Raw genomic sequence first — 22,233 nt, forward strand, 5'->3', positions numbered from 1 at the left:
GGATTGGGAGGATTTGGAGTTTTTTTGCTCCTCATTTGTGTGGTCCCCAACTGATTTTTTTTCTGTGGGTCAGTAACCCTGACCCAAAAAAGGTTCCCCACCCCTGCTATAAATACAGAAAACATTGAAACCTTTTGTGATAAACATAATATTTTACTTTATAGTGAAGCTTGAGAAAGTTAAAATGCTTTATCTGTTTAATAATTTTAATTAAACTCTTCTCCCCAGCTGCAGCTGGTTCAGAAAATAAGTTCACCGTACCCAGCCTGCCCTGTCCCCTACTTCTGCCTGGCACACAGATCCGTGAATAGGTTAAAACTTGACAAATCATTTCTGAAATGTTGCCAATCCTTGATCTAGACTCAAGCATTTCCCCAAAATGCCGGAGTTTAGCATGTGTGTCAACAGGAACTAAATCTGGGGGGAATGAGGGTGTGGAAATGAGTAAAGCCCCTTCTGAAATGTCTCCAATTACTGTTCTTCTCCTGATAGGCTGCAGAACACCCACAACCTGCAGAGCCAGAGACAGGAAATGGCTGTGCCGGAGCTGGTGACATTTGAGGAGGTGGCTGTGTATTTCTCTGAGGAGGAATGGGCTCTGCTGGATCCGGGCCAGAGAGCCCTCTACTGGGATGTGATGCAGGAGAATTATGAGGCTGTGAGCTGGCTGGGTAAGGATTCCTCCCCCTTTCAGTAACAGAAGCTGGATGGGCTTTGGAGCAGCTGGGTTGGCTTTGGTTTTTCTTTCACATCTGAAGAAGTGGGCTGTGCCCACAAAAGCTCATGATCCCATCTACTCGTTTTATTAGTCTATAAAGTGCTACCAGACCATTTCTTTCTTTTCCTGCCCCCAATGTCAGGAATATCTGCCCCAATAATCCTGGCTCCTGTGTGACAGACTGTCCCCTCCGCAGCCCCTGCCAGGGGAAGCAGGTTCAGGGACATATCGGTGGTGCTGCTCTTCCCACAGTCAAGGTCTTACTATGCTTCCCACTGTCTTGTCCATGTTGTACCTTTGCCAGAAGTGTGAGTGGAAGGGCCCAGGCAGGAATGGCAGGTACCAGAGTTGTGGGTCTGGGTCTGGCTGTTGTTAGTGCCTGCAGGGTCCCCTTTTCCCTGCCTCTGGCTAAGCTGTGAAATGCTGGTTCTTGTCAGTGGGAGGGATTGAGTGACGGTGGATGAGGCAGTTCACACTCTGCGAGTGTTTTGGCAGAGGTAGCTCTGAGGTAGATAAACATGAGCAGAGCTCTCCTTGCATTTCAGGCACAAGCTGGATTTCCTTTAAAAAATTCAGTTTTATTCTCTCCGGGGCTCACTTGCCTCTGTTGGCAGTGGAGATAAATCACATAATCCGTCTTAACATAAGAACGGCCGTACTGGGTCAGACCAAAGGTCCATCTAGCCCAGTATCCTGTCTACCGACAGTGGCCAGCACCAGGTACCCCAGAGAGGGTTGACCGAAGACAATGATCAAGCGATTTGTCTCCTGCCATCCCTCTCCAGCCTCTGACAAACAGAGGCCAAGGACACCTTTTTATCCCCTGGCTAATAGCCTTTTATGGACCTAACCTCCATGAATTTATCCAGCTTCTCTTTAAACTCTATTATAGTCCTAGCCTTCACCGCCTCCTCTGGCAAGGAGTTCCACAGGTTGACAACACGCTGTGTGAAGAAGAACTTCCTTTTATTAGTTTTAAACCTGCTACCCATTAATTTCATTTGGTGTCCTCTAGTTCTTCTATTATGGGAACTAATAAATAACTTTTCTTTATCAGCCCTCTCCACACCACTCATGATTTTATATACCTCTATCATATCCCCCCTCAGTCTCCTCTTTTCTAAACTGAAAAGTCCCAGTCTCTTTAGCCTCTCCTCATATGGGACCCGTTCCAAACCCCTAATCATTTTAGTTGCCCTTTTCTGAACCCTTTCCAAGGCCAAAATATCTTTTTTGAGGTGAGGAGACCACATCTGGACACAGTATTCAAGATGTGGGCGTACCATAGTTTTATACAGGGGCAGTAAGATATTCTGGGTCTTATTTTCTATCCCTTTCCTAATAATTCCTAGCATCCTATTTGCCTTTTTGACCGCCGCTGCACACTGTGTGGAAGTTTTCAGAGAACTGTCCACGATAACTCCAAGATCTCTTTCCTGATTTGTCGTAGCCAAATTAGCCCCCATCATACTGTACGTATAGTTGGGGTTATTTTTCACGATGTGCATTACTTTACACTTATCCACATTAAATTTCATTTGCCATTTTGTTGCCCAATCACTCAGTTTGGTGAGATCTTCTTGGAGTCCCTCACAGTCTGCTTCTGTCTTGACTATCCTAAACAGTTTGGTATCATCTGCAAACTTTACTACGTCACTGCTTACCCCTTTCTCCAGATCATTTATGAATAAGTTGAAAAGGATTGGTCCCAGGACTGACCCTTGGGGTACACCACTAGTTACCCCTCTCCAATCTGAAAATTTACCATTTATTCCTACCCTTTGTTTCCTGTCTTTTAGCCAGTTCTCAGTCCAAGAAAGGACCTTCCCTCTTATCCCATGGCCATGTAATTTACACAAGAGCCTTTGGTGAGGGACCTTGTCAAAGGCTTTCTGAAAATCCAAGTATACTATATCTACTGGATCCCCCTTGTCCGCATGTTTAACCCCTTCAAAGAACTCTAATAGATTAGTAAGACAGGATTTCCCTTTACAGAAACCATGTTGACTTTTGTCCAACAAATTATGTTCTTCTACATGATTCACAATTTTATTCTTTACTATTGTTTCGACTAATTTGCCCGGTACTGAAGTTAGACTTACCGGTCTGTAATTGCTAGGATCGCCTCTAGAGCCCTTTTTAAAGAGTCTTGTCTTTTTAGCGTGAAATATCTTTGGGTAGAGACTTTTTCTTCCTATGTGAATGTCTGGCTTCATGCTCAGGAGACCTGTGTTCAGTTCTCTGTCCCTGTCACAGACTGCTTGTGTGACCTTGATCAAATCCCTTAGAGACTCTGTGTGTGATTGCCTCTCTCTGCAGTAACTATTATAGTGTTTCCCTGTTTCTCAGGGCTGGGAAGGATACCTACACTAAAGAGGGGTGATGCTTAGCTCCATATGAGCATCCCGCTAGCACAGTGGGGTCCTGATTTACACCGGAGTTCCCAGGTGCTGCTGTTATTGATAATTTTGCTTTCCGTAGCAACTGCGGTGCCATATGAATTGCTACTAGCACCACAGAGAGTCGTTATGGCTGTTCAGGGTAGCTCTTTCTAGAGCTCTGATGCAAAGCGTGCAGCTTTTCCATTCAGCACAACTCAGGGTTGTACCTAAAGAAAGACCCAGGCTCCATTCGGCTAAGGCGCTCGGGCAAGTTATTGTGCAAGGAGAAGGTTGATAGTGTCCCAGCTCCTCGGGCATAGTTAAAGTGAGACTTGTTCCACCCCGACACTGGTACCAAGATGCATGTTGCATTCCATGTGTTGCTATCCCTCTTAGCCTTCTGTCTGTTTGAATAAAACATCCATATCCATTATCCCCTCATCCCTCTCATGTGCACAAGGGTCAATGTGTTCCTGAGCTATCTCTTAGGACACTGTGTTTGCAGTTACTGCAGAGATCAGAGTGTTGATTGCCCTCATCACTGCTTGGGAATGTGCTTGCCTGCTTAATTGGTATCAAGAGCCCCACCATTCTGCCAAAGCCTGGCCTGTTCTTGTTCAGAAATAATGGGTATGAACAAGATAATCATAGTCATCACATCAGAACATTCCCATTGACATGGAACACTTTGCACAAGGTTTCTTGCAGTTGTGTAACAGTGGTAGCACAATGATCTCATGGTCATGTTTTAATTTTAGCACATCATAGGGGGGGGGGGGAATTTTCCAAACACTAAAGGAATGTCCAAGAAGGGGTCAGGTCAAAGCTGTGGGGAACATGGTAGATTGTGTACAGCCCAGAGGAGCACCAAATGGCAGGCCAGGATCACCACAAGAGAAAGGCTGGGAAACCACACACAGGCTGCTGCTGGCAGAGTAGGACTGAGGCTGCAGAGGGGGAGCTGTGTAATAGCCACAAGCACCAGAGAAGCAGCATGGCCCAGCTCTGCTCTGGTCGGCCACGGGCATGGCAGCTGTTGTGAGCAGCTGGCAGGGCCCACCCAGACACAGGCAATTGGGATCATGAGTCAGGAACATAGGCAGGGTCTGAAGCAGCCAGCCAAAGATTCATTTAGCTATTCAGGCAACTTCCTTTGCCTCCTTCTGACTCTAGTAGACCATCTGAGCCAAAGAGCAGGGCAAGCCCAGTCCCCCAGCCAGGAGTTTTGTGGACAGAGCCCTGGGGAGTTAGAGCTCTGCTAGGTCCTTTCTTTCTAAGTCCTAGTGAACTGCCATGTGGCAGCTGCAGTCTGAGCCCTGCCTGGGGGCCTTGGTGTCAGACCTGCCAATCCCCTTCTGAGTAGTGTGTTCCTGTCCTTCCCTGGGATGCTGAGGGGATTGAACGGGCTATGAGGGGGACTGGGTTGTACCCTAGAGAGTGCGGAAGAGTTCTCAACTCCTCTGGGGAATAAGCAGGGCTGCTCTGAGGCAGGGGGGCATGCACCTTTACTGCAGGCGAGTGTGTCCTGGAATCTTGTACCAGCCAGACCCCAGTCTCTGCAAGGTGCGGGAGGAGCCTTTCTGGGTGGGAGATTCAGATCCTGGCTCTGGAAGGAATAACAGCACAGACCTTAATGAACAAGATCAGCACTTGGTTAATTGGTCTCCAAACAGGACTTCCAGTCTCTGAAGCTCATGTGATCTCCTGGGTGGATCGAGAAGAGGAATTGCGGGTCCCAGATCCCCAGGGCTGTGAGGAAGGGGAGATCATCAGCAACACCCACAAAGGTGAGAAATCAACTAAATTGACTCAAACAAATTTCTGTATCTTTATAGCAGGTGTCACTTGTGCGTTTTCATCAAGTGTGGCAAAGTCTGGGCTAAGCCCTGTGGGTCCTGCGCTTCCTGGCAGGCTCTTGTGGGCCTCAGAGGTTCGCAGTGTCCCTAACTACTTCCACGAAGGCAAGGGTACCCTGCTACCAGAGCCTCTTTCATCATTGGTCAGTCCAGTGTCCTTCTTTCTCCAGTCCCTGCTGGTCCTTCCAGCTAGAGGGGAGGGTTGGGAGGAACCCTGTCCCACCCCCTTTCTTCGGGTTCCAGTCCAGGACCCTATAGGAGGGGGGCAGTCCTGAGCAGGCCGTGTAGCTTGGCCCTTACCCCCTGAGCAGCAGCCCCTCCCTGGACCACTTCCCCAACCCCTCCTGCAGTACCTTGTTCCTGATATCACGGAGCAAACTTTCACGTCAGCTCACTCAGGTATGTTTTCTTGCTCTGGGCTGCTCCCTTATTCTTGGCTGTGTCTACGCTGGCGCGATCTGCCGCAAAAGTGGCTGCTCTTGCGCAAAAACTTGCTGCCTGTCACATGTTCTTGTGCAAGTAAACTGACGTTCTAATGTATAAAATCAGGGCTTCTTGCGCAAGAACTCTGATGCTCCTGCTCAGGAATAAGCCCTCTTGCGCAGGACCTCTTCTAGAAGAGGCCAGTGTAGACAGACAACATGAATTTCTTGTGCAAGAAAGCCCTATAGTTAAAATGGCCATCAGAGCTTTCTTGCGCAAAAGAGCATCTACACTGGCATGGATGCTCTTGCGCAAAATCACATGCCTAACAAAGCACACGCTCTCTTGTGGAAGAGTTTTTGCACAAGAACTCCTCCCTTCCTCCCTCCTGCCCTTGAACAGGCATCTTTTCACTGCCTGCCTTCCCACTCCACTGCTTGTCCCATCCACCCTCTTGGGTGCCAGTGGCTCCCCCCCCCACATTCCTTTGGTTGGGTGCTTGAGCTTCCCCTTCCTTTTTAGTTACTCTTCCCACACACACAGCTTCACTTGTTCCCATGTCCTTTAAATGATTATTTAGCCCTCATCTCCCCAGTGCAGCCAAAAGAGTCACACTTTCCATTCTGTGCTGGGGGCTATGTTCCTTACTCCTTTTTCCTATTCCCCTTTCTGAATTGTCACCCTCCACCCCACTTCCAGCCTAGCGGGGGGAGCAGTGAACCTCTTTCCTTCCCTCCCTTTCCCTCCTTGTTCCTTCCCCTGGTGTTTTTGGTTCTCCCTTAATGTTTGTTTTTGTCTTCCCTCCCCATCTATGACGACAATGGAAGGGTTGTCCAGTGACACCCCTGCTGACCCTTCCCCACCCCTCCCTAAAAACAACTCCTCCTCTGATGCTGCCGGGCCCCCCGTCACTATGTTAAAGGGGGCAGACGTAGACGAGGACCCCGGGTCCTTGACTGCTTCTGCCGCAGCGCCTCCAGTCACCACTGAAGAGCCTCCCCTGAGGGGTAGGAAGGGCCAAGAAGGGCAAGTGCCCCTCCCGGAAGGCAAAACCACCTGAGGCGAGTGCTTGCTCCCTGGCTGCGGCCCACGTGCTGGCCTTGGCCCCCCCTCCTTCCTGCTCCCCTGTTCCTTCCACCAGCTCTGGGGGCGACGGTGTCCCGGGCCGCAGGTCATATGCCCAGATAGCCGCCATCCCCCCCACCTGCCACCTCCCAAGCCGCCTCCTGGAATTCCATCCCCAGCGGCTGCAGCCCCTTTCCCACCCTGACCAGGAGGCACGGGTGGTGGGGCCCGCGGCCGTGGTGGAAGCCTCTAAGATGTTCAGAAAGGTGGTATTCTTCTTGGTGTCTGAGGCCGCGGCCCAGGAGGTAGTGGAAAGATGTTTGGCAGTGGGGGGGAGTTCATGTTCCCCTCGAGCCTTTGGAGGACCTGGGCATATGGGTGGTTTTGTCCACCCTTCCTCCCCAATGCCACTCTACTTCCTTTCCTCTCCACCCTGGGGAGGCCTCTATCAGTCCTGAGTCCCCTTCCTCTGGGCTGTAAAGACCCTACCCTTCGCCATGTCCTCTCCTTTCACCGGCAGGTACAAATCCAACTACTGCCGGCGGGACATGGCAGAGAAGCCCTCGAAGGGTCATTTCTGATGCCCCATCAAGGGGCCCGGTACCGGGTGTACTACACCATGGGGGAGGCCCGGTGTTTTCTCTGTTGGGCAACGGGGCATGTCCGAAGGGACTGCCTCCTGGTCCAGTTCGGAGAGGCACCTGGGACCCCCGACGCCCGGGAGGGCACTGGCCCCACCATCACTGGTGGCCCTGATGGTCCGAACCCTGGGGTTGCCCCTCCTCCTACCATGACCATCGCCAAACCCGTTCGGGCTCCGCAGGGCCCAGACAAGCATGCAGGTGCTGTTGCTGCCACCGCCAAAAGCAGCAAGGCCCACAGAGGAGAGGGCGGCGGGGTCAGCGATGGGACTCAGGAATGACCTACCTCGGGGAGAAATCCATTTCCCTTGCTGCCCAAGCTCTGTCTTCCCTTGCCCTCCCACCGCTTCCCTTGTCCTTTGGCTCTTCTCCCATTCAGGCTCAGCCCTTTTCCTCCGAGGGATGGGAGCTTGCCATGGGGAGGTGTTGCAAGCGTGCCCAGCGATCCACCCCGCCTATTAGACTCTCATAGACTTTAAGGTCAGAAGGGACCATTATGATCATCTAGTCTGACCCCCTGCACAGTGCAGGCCACAGAATCTCACCCACCCCTCCCAGAGTAATCCTCTCACCTATATCTCAGATATTGAAGCCTCCAAATACTTTGAAGACCCCAAGATGCAGAGAATACTCTAGTTGTGGTCTGTACCCTATGCTACAGAGGAAGACGAAAAACCTCCAGGGCCTCTGCCAATCTACCCTGGAGGAAAATTCCTTCCCGACCCCAAATATGGCGATCAGCTAAACCCTGAGCATGTGGGCAAGACTCATCAGCCAGACACCCAGAAAGTTCTCTATAGTAACTCCTATCATCCCTCCATTGACCTATTCCCACTGATAATGAATGGTCAATTAGTTACCAAGATCATGTTATCTCATCAAACCATCCCCTTCATAAAATCATCTAGTTTAATCTTGAAACCAGATAGATCTTTTGCCCCCACTACTTCCCTTGGAAGGCCGTTCCAGAACCTCACTCCTCTAATGGTTAGAAACCTTTGTCTAATCTCAAGTCTAAACTTCCTACTAGCCAGCTTATATCCATTTGTTCTTGTGTCCACATTGGTATTAAGCTTAAATAATTCCTCTTCCTCCTTGGTATTTATCCCTTTAATATATTTAAAAAGTGCAATCATGTCCCCCCTCAGCCTTCTTTTGGTTAAGGTAAACAAGCCAAGCTCCTTGAGTCTCCTTTCATAAGACAGGTTTTCCATTCCTCGGATCATCCTAGTGGCCCTTCTTCGTACCTGTTCCAGTTTGAATTCATCCTTCTTAAACATGGGAGACCAGAACTGCACACAGTATTCCAAATGGGGTCTCACCAATGCCTTGTATAATGGCACTAACACCTCCTTATCCCTACTGGAAATACCTCACCTAATACTTCCCAAGATTGTATTATCCTTTTTCATGGCCATGTCACAATGGTGGCTCATAGTCATTCTATAATCAACCAGGACTCCGAGGTCCTTCTCCTCCTCCGTTACTTCCAACTGATGTGCCCCAGCTTATAACTAAAATTCTTGTTATTAATCCCTAAATGCATAACCTTACACTTCTCACTATTAAATTTCATCCTATTGCTATCATTCCAATTTACAAGGTCATCCAAGATCAGCAATAAAAAGATTAAATAAAATTGGCCCCAAAACTGATCCCTGAGGAACTCTGCTAGTAACCTTCCTCCAACCCAACAGTTCACCTTATAATATGACCCGCTGTAGTCTCCCCTTTAACCAGTTGCTTATCCACCTCTCAACTTTCATATTAATCCCTATCTTTTCCAATTTAACCAATAATTCCCCATGTGGTACTGTATCAAATGCCTTACTAAAGTCGAGGTAGATTAGATCCACTGCATTTCCTTTATCTAAAAAATCTGTTACTTTAACAATAAAGGAGATCAGGTTGGTTTGGCACGATTTACCTTTTGTAAAACTATGTTGTAATTTGTCCCAATTGCCATTAGCTTCAATGTCTTTAACTACTTTCTCCTTCAAAATTTTTTCCAGGATCTTACATACTACAGATGTCAAACTAACAGGCCTATAGTTACCCGGGTCGCTTTTTTTTCCCTTTCTTAAAAATCGGAACTATATTAGCAATTCTCCCGTCAAATGGTACAACCCCTGAGTTTAGAGATTTATTAAAAATTTTTGCTAATTGACTTGCAATTTCATGTGCTAGTTCCTTTAATATTCTTGGATGAAGATTATCTGGGCCACCCGATTTACTCCCATTAAGCTGTTCAAGTTTGGCTTTTACCTCGGATATGGTAATATCTACCTCCATGTCTTTAGTCCCATTTGTTAAGTTACCATTATCCCTAAGCTCTTCATTAGCCTCATTAAAGACTGAAGCAAAGTATTTGTTCAAATATTGGGCCATTCCTAGATTATCCTTAACCTCCACTCCATCCTTAGTAATTAGCGGTCCTACTTCTTCTTTTTTTGTGTTTTTTCCTATTTATATGGCTATAAAACCTTTTACTATTGGTTTTAATTCCCTTTGCAAGGTCCAACTCTACTTGACTTTTAGCCTTTCTCACTTTGTCCCTACATGCTCTAACCTCAATAAGGTAGCTTTCTTTACTGATTCCTCCCATTTTCCACTCCTTATATGCTTTCTGCTTTTTCTTAATCACCTCTCTGAGATGCTTGCTCATCCAGCTTGGTCTAACACACCTGCCTATAATTTTTTTCCCTTTTCTAGGGATACAGGCTTCTGACAGCTTCTGCAACTTTAACTTAAAATAATTCTAGGCCTCCTCCACTTTAAGATCCATAATTTCTTTAGTCCAATCAACTTCCCTAACTAATTTCCTTAATTTATTAAAGTTAGCCCTTTTGAAATCAAAAACCCTAGTCTCAGATTTATTTTTGTTTATCCTTCCATTTAATTTGAACTGAATTAGCTCACGATCACTCGAGCCAAGGTTGTCTCCTACAACCATTTCATCTATGAGGTCCTCGCTACTCACCAAAACCAAATCTAAAATAGCATCCCCCCTTGTTGGTTCAGCAACTACTTGATGAAGGAATTCATCAGCTATCACATCTAGGAAAATCTGAGCCCTATTATTATTACTAGCACTTGTTCTCCAGTCTATATCTGGAAAGTTGAAATCTCCCATGATTACACAGTTTCCATGAGTATTTACTTCATTAAAAACATTAAAGAGGTCTCTATCCATATCCAAATTGGATCCTGGTGGTCTATAACATACCCCAAGCACTATCCCAGGGGAGGATCTGATAGTTTCCTTCCCCAATGTGATTTTTGCCCAAACAGACTCTGTCTTCTCTATTCCATCACTTTTTATTTCTTTACAATCTACCTCATCTTTGATATACAATGCGACTCCACAACCTTTACCCTTATTTCTGTCTTTCCTAAACAGCACATACCCTTCAGTACCTCCAGTCATGCCTAGTATTCCACCATGTTTCTGTTATTCCTATAATATCTGGTTTCACTTCCTGGACCAATAGCTCTAGTTCCTCCTTTTTGTTACCTAAGCTCCTTGCATTGGTGTACAAACATCTTAATTTTTGCTGTTTGGCCTCATTCACATTCTTTACCCAATTTGGCACGGACGTTATACCTCCAATATGACCTATTAGACTAATATCCACCGCACCCTTCCTCATGTTCATTCTCCAACCCCCAGCTATATCCTTTCTTACTTCGTTTTCCTCCCTCTCAGTGTTAAAATCTGGCGTAGAGATTACCTGGGCATCTCCCAACCGTCTCCCCAAATTCCTAGTTTAAAGCTCTCTTAGGGTACGTCTACACTACAGCGTTAATTCGAACTAAGCTAATTCGAACTAACGGATCCAGACTAAAAAACTAGTTCGAATTAGCGTTTTGCTAATTCGAACTAGCATGTCCACATTAAGTGGACCCTGAACCAGGCTTAAGGATGGCCGGAAGCAGTGCCGGCAGAGCATCAGAGGAGGACTTAAAGCGTGGAGCTGCTGTCTCAGGCTAGCTGAGGGCTGTGCTTAAAGGGTCCCGACCCCCACCCTGGACAGACAGTTCTCAGGGGTGCCCTGCTAGCAAAGCAGTCCTGGCTTGGATTGCCCGGAGTACCCACACTGGGCACATCACAGCACTCGGCCATCAGCCCGGCTGCACTTGCCGCAGGCTGCCATCTGGGGAGAGGGGGAAATTGGGGGGCTGCAGGGGAGCTTCCACCCCCAGAAGCCCACAGAGCCAGCCCAGTCCTCCCCATCAGGGGCGCGTAACCCATTCCTCCCTCACCTCCTTCCACTTACCCTTCCCTAGCCCCTCTTCTTGATGTACAAAATAAAGGACAATTGTGTTCAAAAATGGAATCTGTCTTTATTGAACAAAACTGGGGGAGACTGGGAAAAGGAGGTGGGAGAGGGGAAGAGAGAGGGTGGGAGAGGGGAGGGCAACTAAAATGATCAGGGGTTGGGAACAAGTCCCATATGAAGAGAGGCTAAAGAGACTGGGACTTTTCAGCTTAGAAAAGAGGAGACAGAGGGGGGACAGGATAGAGGTCTCTAAAAGCAGGAGTTGGGTGGTGAGGGTGCATACAGAAAAGTTCCTCATTAGTTCCCATAAAGAAGGACTAGAGGACACCAAAGGAAAGGAATGGGTAGCAGGCTTCAAACTAGTAACAGAAAGTTGTTCTTCACAAAGCAAAGAGTCAACCTGTGGAACTCCTTGCTGCAGTAGGCTGTGAAGGCTAGAACTTGAACAGAGTTTAAAGGGAAGTGAGATCAAGTCATGGAGGTAGGGTCCATGGAGTGCTATTAGCCAGGGGGTAGGAGTGGTGTCCCTGCCCAAGGTTTGTGGAAGACTGGAGAGGGATGGCACGAGACAAATGGCTTGGTCACTGTCTTCAGTCCATCCCCTCCAGGGTCCCTAGGGTTGGCCGCTGTCGGCAGACAGGCTACTGGGCTAGATGGACCTTTGGTCTGACCTAGTACGGCCATTGTAAGCTCAGGGGTCAGGGTCGGGGGTCTCAGTGGACTACCTTGATTTTCATGCACACCTGCTCTTGGGTGGCCAGGCTGGCAGCTCTCTTGCCCTAGCCGGCCACTTTCCTGTGCCTAGTGCGGAGGTCGTGGACAAGGTCCACGATGTCTGCACTAGCCCAGGCGGGTGCCCACCTCTTGCGGTCCTGGGCAGGCTCCCGGGAACCGCCAGCCTGGTTCCGGGAAGAGGGGGAGGACTGGGGGGCATCGGGTGGGTGGCTCGATCCGTGCCAGGTGCAGGGTCTGCTGGCTGGGTGCTGGCAGGCTTGCACCTGGCACGGGCACCGTAGCCAGCCTGTGCCCCTTTAAGAGGTCCGGGGCCGGGAGGGGGGCAGACGAGTTTTCCTGGTGTTGGCCAGAATGGCCACCAGGGAAACCTGGGGAGGGCTAGCCTCCCACTAGTTCGAATTAAGGGGCTACACACCCCTTAATTCGAACTAGCTAGTTCAAACTAGGCTTAATTCTTGTAAAATGAGGTTTTCCTAGTTCGAACTAAGCGCTCCGCTAGTTCGAATTAAATTCGAACTAGCGGGGCGCTAGTGTAGCGCCTATCAAAGTTAGTTCGAACTAACGTCCGTTAGTTCGAACTAACTTTGTAGTGTAGACATACCCTCTATCAGTTGAGCCAGCCTCCATCCTAGAAGTCTATTTCCCTCCCTACTTAGGTGAAGTCCATCCCTAGAGAACAGTCCTCTGTCCATAAATGCCTCCCAGTGACCATACATCCCACAGCCCTGTTTATAGCACCACTGCCTAAGCCATCTATTGATCATCATAATCCTGTCACATCTTAGTTGCCCTTTTCTAGGAACAGGCAGAATCCCACTAAAGATCACCTGAGCCTCAATTTCCTTGAGCATCCTCCCCAGCCTAGCATAGTTCCCCTTAATTCGTTCCAGCGAGAATCTAGCCGTATCATTTGTTCCTACATGAAGGATGATCAATGGATTCCTTCCTGCTCCCTTAATAATCCTCTTCAACCTCAGTTCCACATCTTGTATCTTAGCACCTGGCAGACAGCACACCCTTCTATTCTCTGGATCAGCTCTGGTTACAGGCCTATCTATTCTTCTCAATAAGGAGTCCCCAATCACATAGACCTGCCTTTTCCTAGTGACAGTGAAATTCTCTGGTCTATCTCTAGCTTCCTCTGGCTGCAAGTCCTTGCCATTCCTATTTTCCCTTGTAATCCTCTTTAACCCATCCTGTATCCTCCTAATGCTCATTATTGGTGTTGTCTCCATTAAGTCTTCCCCTTTATCTATTGGACTAGCCACTCTTCTCTTCTTCCTCACCCTTCCATCTTCATTATCTACCTGCTGTACCCCTTCTTCATTCTCCAGCTCCACATACCTGTTCTTGAGCTCTATTTTTCCTTCACTGACCCATCTTTTCCTCTGCCTGGTTCTCTGAGTCACATGCTTCCACTGTCCATTTTCTTCGCCCAGCAGTCCCCCCTCTGAGGCCCTTGATCCTGCTTCCATCTGCATATCTAAACTTTCCCCTTCAGCCACGTCATGCCTTTGCCCCATCATCTGCTCAAACCCCCTTCTAAACTCAACCAGAGTTTCCACCTGCATCTCCAGTCCTCAGATCTTTTCTTCCATCAGGCGGCACTTCATGCAAACAAAACTCTTTTCAGATACCCCCTCCAGAATCATTTACATACCGCAGCTACCACATCCAATCATTCTCCTTGTGTTTGCTTCTACTTGGGCCATGGCCACTAATGCCTCTGTGTTTTATCTACTTTCTCACCAAAACCTATTAGTCCGGTGAACACAAAAACTAACCAAAACACCCCCTCCACAGCAAAAACAAACTCCAAACAAGTCCCACAATCCAAACTCCCTTTACAAACTCCCCTGTTTACAGCTCTGTTTGCTTGGCTCCTGTGCCGCTGCAGCTATCTCCCTATTGAGGGAGAGGACAACCTCCCTGCACCTATAGGGGTGGACGCTGGAGCTGTTACTTCCTCTGAGTCCCCAGACGCTTCACAGCTCCTTGTGGCAGTCGAGGTCACCACGGTGGTTGCGGGAGGGGTGAACACCTCTTTCCCGGGGTCCGTGCAAGAGGGGGCGTCCAAGGAGGATGCTCCCACTGTTCACACCTCCACTGAGGGGGCAGCCGCTGACCTTGCCACCGACAAAGATCACCACCTGGCGGGCAGCAGGCTCACCTTCCTCTCTCAGGAGGTGGAGGCTTTGGGATTAATCCCTGCTGCCTCAGAGGGGGGATCATCATGTCCTGGAGGGACAACAACTGACCTCTCCTTCTCCTTCCGACCCGCTGCTTTCCCTTCTCCTTGCCTCTGAGTTGCCCCACGGTCTGACCATCTGCCCGGCCATCAGCAGCACTTTGGCCATGGCTACCGAAACCCTGGAGGCTCTCAGCAGGAGGGAGTTCCCGTCACTGTCCATCACCCCCGGCGCTGAGGCCTCTGGTGCTGCACTCTCTGTGGCACTGGAGCCCGGTGCTGGGGAGACTAGAACTACCCCTACTGCTGCCACCGATTCACTGCCCGGTGAGGAGGCACTGCATCCCGGCACCTCCTCCACTGAGGCTTCTCACCCTGCTCCCTCTTCTAACCTCTGCCCCACTCCTGCTCCCTGTTCAAACCCCCTCCCAATTGAACTTCCCACCACTCTTCCTGCTCCCCCCCATCCTTGTCTTTTCCCTAATCCCCCACCTCTTCCTTCCCTTTCTCATAACCCTCCTTTTCCTTATCCCCTCCCTGAACTCTGGAAGGAACTCCAAGCCTTCGAGGACCTTCAAGCCAGGGGTGCCTTAGCATCTTCTGCAAGGGGAATTTGCCAGTACCCCTTAGTTAGGTCTAATGTGGTCAGATATCAAGCGTCACCTAGCTGATCAACTAATTCATTGGTGCGGGGAATAGGATAGGCATCAAAGTGGGAGATCTCATTGTCTTCTGAAGTTGCAGAAACAGGTGGTACGATCAGGTTTAGGAACTAGAACTATCAGGCTGGACCACTGACTATAAGATTCCTCTATAACCCCCATCAACAGTATCTTTTCTACTTCTGATCTGATCTCGTCTCTTTTTGCCACCCAAAAGGGTCTCAAGATTACTTGGCCCAAGGTACTGGTGGTGATATGGTGGACAGCCTCTGATGTTCGGCTTGATTTCATGGAGAAAACATCTTGGTTTCTGAGAATCATTTCCATTACTTCCTTTTTCTGCTTGGGTGACAACTCAGGGCCTATCTTGGGATGCCTGGGCTTCTGTTGGGAGGACTGGTTCCCTCTGAGCAACCACACAAGCCTCACGGTCTTTCCAGGGCTTCAGTATGTTTATGTGATAAATTTGCTCTTGTTTTTGGTGCCCTGGTTGCTGGACTTTATAATTTACTTCTCTTCAATCACCTCATACGGACCTTGCCACTCTGCTAATAATTTGCTTTCAGTAGTGGGTACTAGCACCCGGTCCCCCGGCTGGAACTGCCGAACTTTGGCCTGGTGGTTATAGCAAGTGCACTGGGCTTCTTGTGCCTTCTCCATATGCTCCCTCACAATTGGGGTAACTCGGGATATGCGATCCCTCACTAGCAGTACATAGTCCACTATGTCTTCCCCTCAGCTAATTCTTTTTCCCAGCCCTCTTTGGCAAGATCCAAGATGCCATAGGGGTGCCGCCCATATAGTAGCTTGAATGGGGGAGAATCTGGTAGATGCCCGGGACACCTTTCGAATTGCAAACATGAGATAGGGCAGCAGCAGGTCCCAATCTTTCCCATCTGTGCTCACCACCTTTCTAATCATGGTTTTCAGGGTCTGGTTCAATCTTTTCATCAGCCCATCAGTCTGGGGGTGGTAAACCGATGTATACAAAGTCTGGACATGCAGCAGAGAACACAAGTCCTTCATCTGCTTGGATGTGAAAGGAGTCCCTTGATCAGTAAGGATCTCCTTTGGGAACCCCACCCGGGTAAAAATCGCCACCAACTCTTTTTCGATGGTCCGGGAGACCATGTTTTGTAGTGGAACAACCTCCGGGTATCTAGTAGCGTAGTTGAGGACAACCAGTATGTATTGGTGACCCCAAGTCATTTTCTCCAGTGGCCCCACCACGTCCATCGCAATTTTTTCAAATGGCACATTTATGATCGGTAATGGCACTAGTGGGGCCCTTAGGTGAGGGTGAGGGCTATGCTACTGGCCCTCAGGACAGGAGGTGCAGTATCTCTGGACGTCCTCATACACCCCTGGCCAGAAGAACCGGTGCGGGATTTGTGCCTGGGTCTTCTCCACCCCCAGATGCCCTCCGAATAAGTGGCTATGGGCCAGGTCCAGAATAGCCCACTGGTGCTTTTGGGGGGCCAAGAGCTGATAAACCTCCTGCCCCTGTATGTTGGCCACACGGTATAGGAGGTTCTTCTTGAGTATGAAATAGGGACCAGGCCCCCGGGTTTTCCTTGCTACAGGTACCCTGTCTATTTCAACTACTTCTTTTCTCACATTTTCATACCTAGGATCCTCTGCCTGGTCTTATCCAAAAGTTGCCCTCCCTGGGTTGAGCAACTCAACTCCCTGGGGAATCTCCTTCAATCTCTTCAGCTGGCCCTGGTTCATTAGGCCCAAGATCCTCCACTTTCTCGGTGTCCCTTGCTACAGGCCCCTCAGGGCTCTTCCCCTCCTGAGTCTCAGAGCATTCCCCTAGCATCACTTGTGTATCTTGGTCCACACAAGCATCCCTTCTGGCCTGGGGCAGAATGTGCGTGCCTAAAGCCTTGGCCATCCTCCTTGTTTCCTTGTTTTCTTGTCTTTTCCGGGGATAGAAAAGAGTTCTTGGGCCCATTCCGCAAACATGGGGGGAGAAAGCACTTTGGAGTAGGCCACCCCTGAATCAGGGGGCTCCCCAGGTTCCTGCTCCTGAAGGGAAAGTAAGCCCCTAAGCCCTGGAAAGTCCCTGCCGATCAATACTGGGTATAGTTGTGTGGGGTGGCTGCCACTCCCACCAGTCTAAGCAGGGACGCTGGCCCCAAGGTTACACTGCATAGGCTCCTCGACATTGGGGTACTGAGCTGCAATATGGCCCCATTCCCCACATCCATAGCATTGGTAGTCTCTTCTCTCAGGAACAGAGGAGAAGGGTTTGGCCTCAGGATTCTTTTCCTCCCCACATGGACCTTGGGTTTCCATCCCTTCCCCCCCTACCCCCCCGTCTTGGGTCCCTGGGACCACGGGGCACTTTATCCTGTAGGGACAGTTTCAGTCTTTTACCTTGTAGTTCATTCTCCATAGGAGGCCAGGCCAGTCCCTTGGCAGCCAGCTGTCTCTCTACCAGCATGATTGCTTCTTTGAAAGTAGAGGGGTCATGTTGACCTACCCACAAGCAAAGATCTGGCAGTAACTTTTGGGTGAACTGGTTACTCATGAGGGTCTCCAGGATCTCATCTGGGCTGTGTACATCAGGGCGCAGCCACTTCCGGGCAAGATGTACCCACTCAAACAGCTGGGCACTTAGGGGTTTTCCCTCCTGGTATTTCTGGGCTCTAGCTGCAACAGTTACCCCTGCATGGGCCAGGATCTCCTCCTTCAGCCGGGGGTAGTCAGCTGGCACCTCAGCTGGCAGATCATAGTAGGCTCTCTGAGCTTTCCCGCAGAGGAACAGTGTGAGTATTCTGGCCCATTGCCCCTCTGGCCATGCCTCACAGTGGGCAGCCCATTCAAAAGCCAGGAGATATGCCTCTAACGTCGTCTCCCTGGGTCATCTTGGGTAGGCAATTAGCAGCTCTCACTGTTGCCGAATCCCCTACTTCAGGGCCAGTCAGTGAGTACACTCAACCAGTCCACCACTTCCTGGAGAAGAGCTCGATCTGCTGCTGCCTGGTTCAGGAGCAACTGGTTTATCTCCTGTTGTAGCCTGGTGGCTTTCTGCATGGCCTGCCCTTGCACACAGGTGGCCACCTGCTGGACTGCTGTGGCCTGCACTAAGGCCTTCACTAAGACTTCCATGGTGCTCTGATGTGAACCCTTCACCTATTTGGACACTGCAGTGAGTGTGAGAGTGAGAGCCACAAGCCCAGCAGTGTGTTCCCCTTTCTCCTTCCAACTTCTTTTTTTTTTGAGGGGGGAGTTGCAGACTACCCCACCGTGCTATGAACCAATCCCAGCCCTGACACCAGTTGTGGCAAAGTCTGGGCTAAGCCCTGTGGGTTCTGTGCTTCCTGGCAGGTTCTTATGGGCCTCAGAGGCTTACAGTGTCCCTAATTACTGCCACGAAGGCAAGGGTATCCTGCTACCAGAGCCAGTTTCATCATTGGCCAGTCTAGTGTCCTTTCTCCAGTCCCTGCTAGCCCTTCCAGCCAGAGGGGAGGGTTGGGGGGAACCCCGTATCACCCACTTGCTCTGGGTTCTGGCCGAAGGCCCTATAGGAGGGGGGCGGCCCTGAGCAGGCTGTGTAGCTTGGCCATTGGCCCCTGAGCAGCAGCCTCTCCCTGGGCCACCTCCCAACCCCTTCTGCAGTACCTCGTGCCTGATATCACGGAGCAAACCTTCATGTGAACTCACTCGGGTGTGTTTTCTTACTCTGGGCTGCTACCTTCTCCTCTAGTCTGTCCCTTTTCTCTTTTTTTCTAGCCTTGCCTGGGGAAGTTTTTGTATAGTGCACACATCCACCTTAAATGACTGCAGGTGTTCCAATTAGTCCTCCCGTCAGGCTGATGCCAGATAGGCTTTGGGTGTGGCTGGCTGTCTCTAGTCTTTAACAGCCGACTCAGGGAACATAAAAGCCACATATCCAGCTCCCCGCATATCTGCCCTACATGAAACTGTTCTCAGGCTGCTACACAAGTCTAACTGACTCTTCAGCCTGTCTTCATCTCCAGCCAAAGCATGGTGGCTGGGGGAAGGCTTGGTTCTCTCCTCTGTAAAAGGGTCATGAAGAAGGAGGATAAACTCAGCTCATGATAATTCCAGCATTATTTGAGTGTGTCCCCTTTTCTATTCCTCTTTCAGAGTTTTCTTTCAGCTCATCGTGGAGAATAACTCCTGTCTGGATTCTTTGTCTATCCCAGCAGGTGATGGGGCGCTGACTAAGAACCATGAGAAGAGTCTTCAGCTGGAAGGACTGGAACAAATGGCTCCATGTGGGATGTTACTGGGAAGATCTGAAGGGCATGTTTCCCAGATACGTGAGCAGGGAGAGAGCTGTGAGAGTCAGCATAGTCCAGAAAGGCAGCAGGAAAACTATCCAGGAGAGGGACAGAGTAATTCCAGTCACAGGAGCAGAGGGGAGAAAAGAAACATAGAAACCATTCAACAGAAAATCCCCCATCAACAGTCACAGTGCACTTGCAGTGACTGTGAAACTCTTATTGAACATGGAAGAGCCCACACACTAGAGAAGCTCTTGAAATGTTCCTCTGGCTCTGAGAAAAGCTTCAGCCAGCACTCACACCTTAAGCACAATCAGATAATACATACAAAAGAGATACCCCATAACTGCTCTGACTGTGGGAAAAGCTTCCGTCAGAATTCACAGCTTGTTAAACACAGGAGAATACACACAGGAGAGAAACCTTTCAATTGCTCTGACTGTGGAAATAGCTTCAGTGACAGTTCAGCCCTTGTTAGACATAGGAGAATTCACACAGGGGAGAAACCCTTCAGCTGCCCTGACTGTGGGAAAAGCTTCCGTCAGAATTCACACCTTGTTAAACACAGTAGGATCCACACAGGAGAGAGAACTTTCACATGCACTGACTGTGGGAAAATCTTTATGGGGAGCTCAGACCTTGTTCACCATAGGAGAATTCACACTGGGAGAAAACCCTTCAGCTGCTGTGATTGCGGGAAAAGCTTCAGTGAAAGTTCAAGACTTGTTGCACATAGAAGAACCCACACAGGGGAGAAACCTTTCAGCTGCTCTGACTGTGGGAAAAACTTCAGTACGAGTTCAAACCTTGTTAAACACAGGAGGACCCACACAGGAGAGAAACCTTTCAATTGCTCTGACTGTGGGAAAAACTTCAGTAGAAGCTCACACCTTGTTACCCATAGGAGAACCCATACAGGAGAGAAACCTTTCAGTTGCTCTGACTGTGGGAAAAGCTTCATGGAGAGCTCAAGCCTTGTTTTACATAGGAGAACCCATACTGGGGAGAAACCCTTCACCTGCTCTGACTGTGGGAAACGCTTCAGTAGAAGTTCACATCTAACTACTCATAGGAGGACCCACACAGGGGAGAAACCTTTCAATTGCTCTGACTGCGGGAAAAGCTACAAATGCAAGTCATACCTTGCTATCCATTGCAGAACCCACACAGGGGAGAAACCCTTCACCTGCTCTGACTGCGGGAAAAGCTTCTATCAGAGATCATACTTCGTTATCCATAGGAGAACCCACACAGGGGAGAAGCCCTTCAGCTGCTCTGACTGCGGGAAAAGCTTCAGGGAAAGCTCCGAGCTTCTTAAACACAAGAAGTACCACACAGGAGAGAAACCTTTCAATTGTTCTGACTGTGGGAACAGCTACAAATGTAAGTCACACCTTGTTAGACATAGGAAAACCCACACAGGAGAGAAACCTTTCACTTGCTCTGACTGTGGGAAAAGCTTCAGGGGGAGCTCGGACCTTGTTCACCATAAGAGAACCCATACAGGAGAGAAACCCTTCAGCTGCTCTGACTGTGGGAAAAGCTTCAGTACAAGTTCAAACCTTGTTAAACACAGAAGAACCCACACAGGAGAGAAACCCTTCTCTTGCTCTGACTGCAGGAAAAGCTTCAGTAGACGCTCACACCTTGTTAGACATAGGAGAACCCACACAGGAGAGAAATCCTTCAGGTGCTCTGACTGCAGGGAAAGCTTTAATCGGTGCTTCTGCCTTACTAACCATGAGATAATACATACAAGAGAGTCACCTCCTAGCTCTGATTGCAGAAAAGGCTTCAAACAGAGGTCAAACTTTGTTAAACATGAGACAACCCACAAAGGAGAAATCATTCTGCTGCTCTGACTATGGGGAAAGCGTCAGTCAGAGCTCAAGTCTTGTTAGCTATTGGAGAACCCACAGAGGGGAGAAACCTATAACCTGAGTTCCCTTTAAGCTGTATGCCCAGGAGGCTGTGCCACAGCCCATTAATTGTCATGCAAGCTTATAGGCCATTTGTGGGGAGAGAGATCTCTCCCACTGGTCTCAACCATGGCCCAGACCTGCAGTGGCCCCAGCCCCAGAGCTGCCATGGTAGGGAAAGGTATGTCTCCCCTCTCCCCCTTCACAGTAGTACCTGAGCTGAGGCGGAGAGAGCTTGTGGGAGTTTTCTCTCCAGAATGTATCCTTTCAGTGGCCTAGATGTCAGTCCCCTCCATCTTTGAGATCACATCCCCAGCTTGAGCCCTCAGCCAGTATTCCCTCTATGATTTTCCATCCATGAATAGAGCACATTTTTTCTTGTACACCGAGTGATATCCTGTGTGCTTGTTCAGATGTGTGCCACCATGGCACCCACCAGTTACTGAGAATATTTTTTCTCACACAAACACCCACACACACATTCTAAATACACCCACACACAATTTAAATGGTTATGGAAGAAAAATACTAAAACAGGGGATAGTTAATAAGATGCATGACCCTGCAGGCGCACGCACACACACACACACACACACACACACACACACACACACACACACACACACACACACACACACACCTTGAAAACTACCCAGCTTGAAACTCAGTGTCATTCCCACCCACCCTTGCTCCACTGTTCCTGCATCCATGGGCTCCCTATCCACTGCACCCTCATCCTGTGCACCTTTTACCACCAACCCTGCATTGTGCCTCCTTTTCCCCTAACTTTTGCAGTGTCCCCTTCATCCCCCCTGCATTTTCCTCCTAGTCTAATCCAGTCAGTGTAGTAATTTGTAAAGGATAAAAAATGAATGCATTGTCATCGTCCCCCCACCATTGATCCTAAAGCTCATTCTGTAGCTGCAAGTGAATGACATTTAGAAGGTAAATTTAGGGATAGCACCAAAAAATTTCATCCAGCTCTTTTTCTTCGGTCTACATTACTATACTGTGTGTAGGACATAATCTAATTACTTATTATATTTCTTAGAGTATTTTCTTGCTTTAGATCCATGTGAATCATAATAAAATCTCTTTAATATGTC

The 22,233-nt window shown here is 49.1% G+C and overlaps 1 protein-coding gene across 5 annotated transcripts in view; it reads left to right on the forward strand.

Moving 5' to 3' along the window:
* The window catches only part of LOC102457762 (uncharacterized), a 27,422-nt gene extending 5,189 nt beyond the window's left edge, over window positions 1–22,233 (forward strand). For 4 of the 5 annotated variants that reach the window (XM_075913062.1, XM_075913061.1, XM_014569464.3 and 1 more), the window contains 3 exons: window positions 493–671; window positions 4,773–4,886; window positions 19,128–22,233. In XM_075913062.1, coding sequence (XP_075769177.1) covers window positions 533–671; window positions 4,773–4,886; window positions 19,128–21,070 — 2,196 coding nt within the window. In that variant the 5' untranslated portion in view covers window positions 493–532 and the 3' untranslated portion in view covers window positions 21,071–22,233. The remainder of the gene's footprint in view (window positions 1–492; window positions 672–4,772; window positions 4,887–19,127) is intronic. The other variant, XM_075913060.1, reaches the window with a different exon arrangement.

Source organism: Pelodiscus sinensis, chromosome 31, assembly GCF_049634645.1.
Source record: "Pelodiscus sinensis isolate JC-2024 chromosome 31, ASM4963464v1, whole genome shotgun sequence".
Lineage (NCBI taxonomy): Eukaryota > Metazoa > Chordata > Testudines > Trionychidae > Pelodiscus > Pelodiscus sinensis.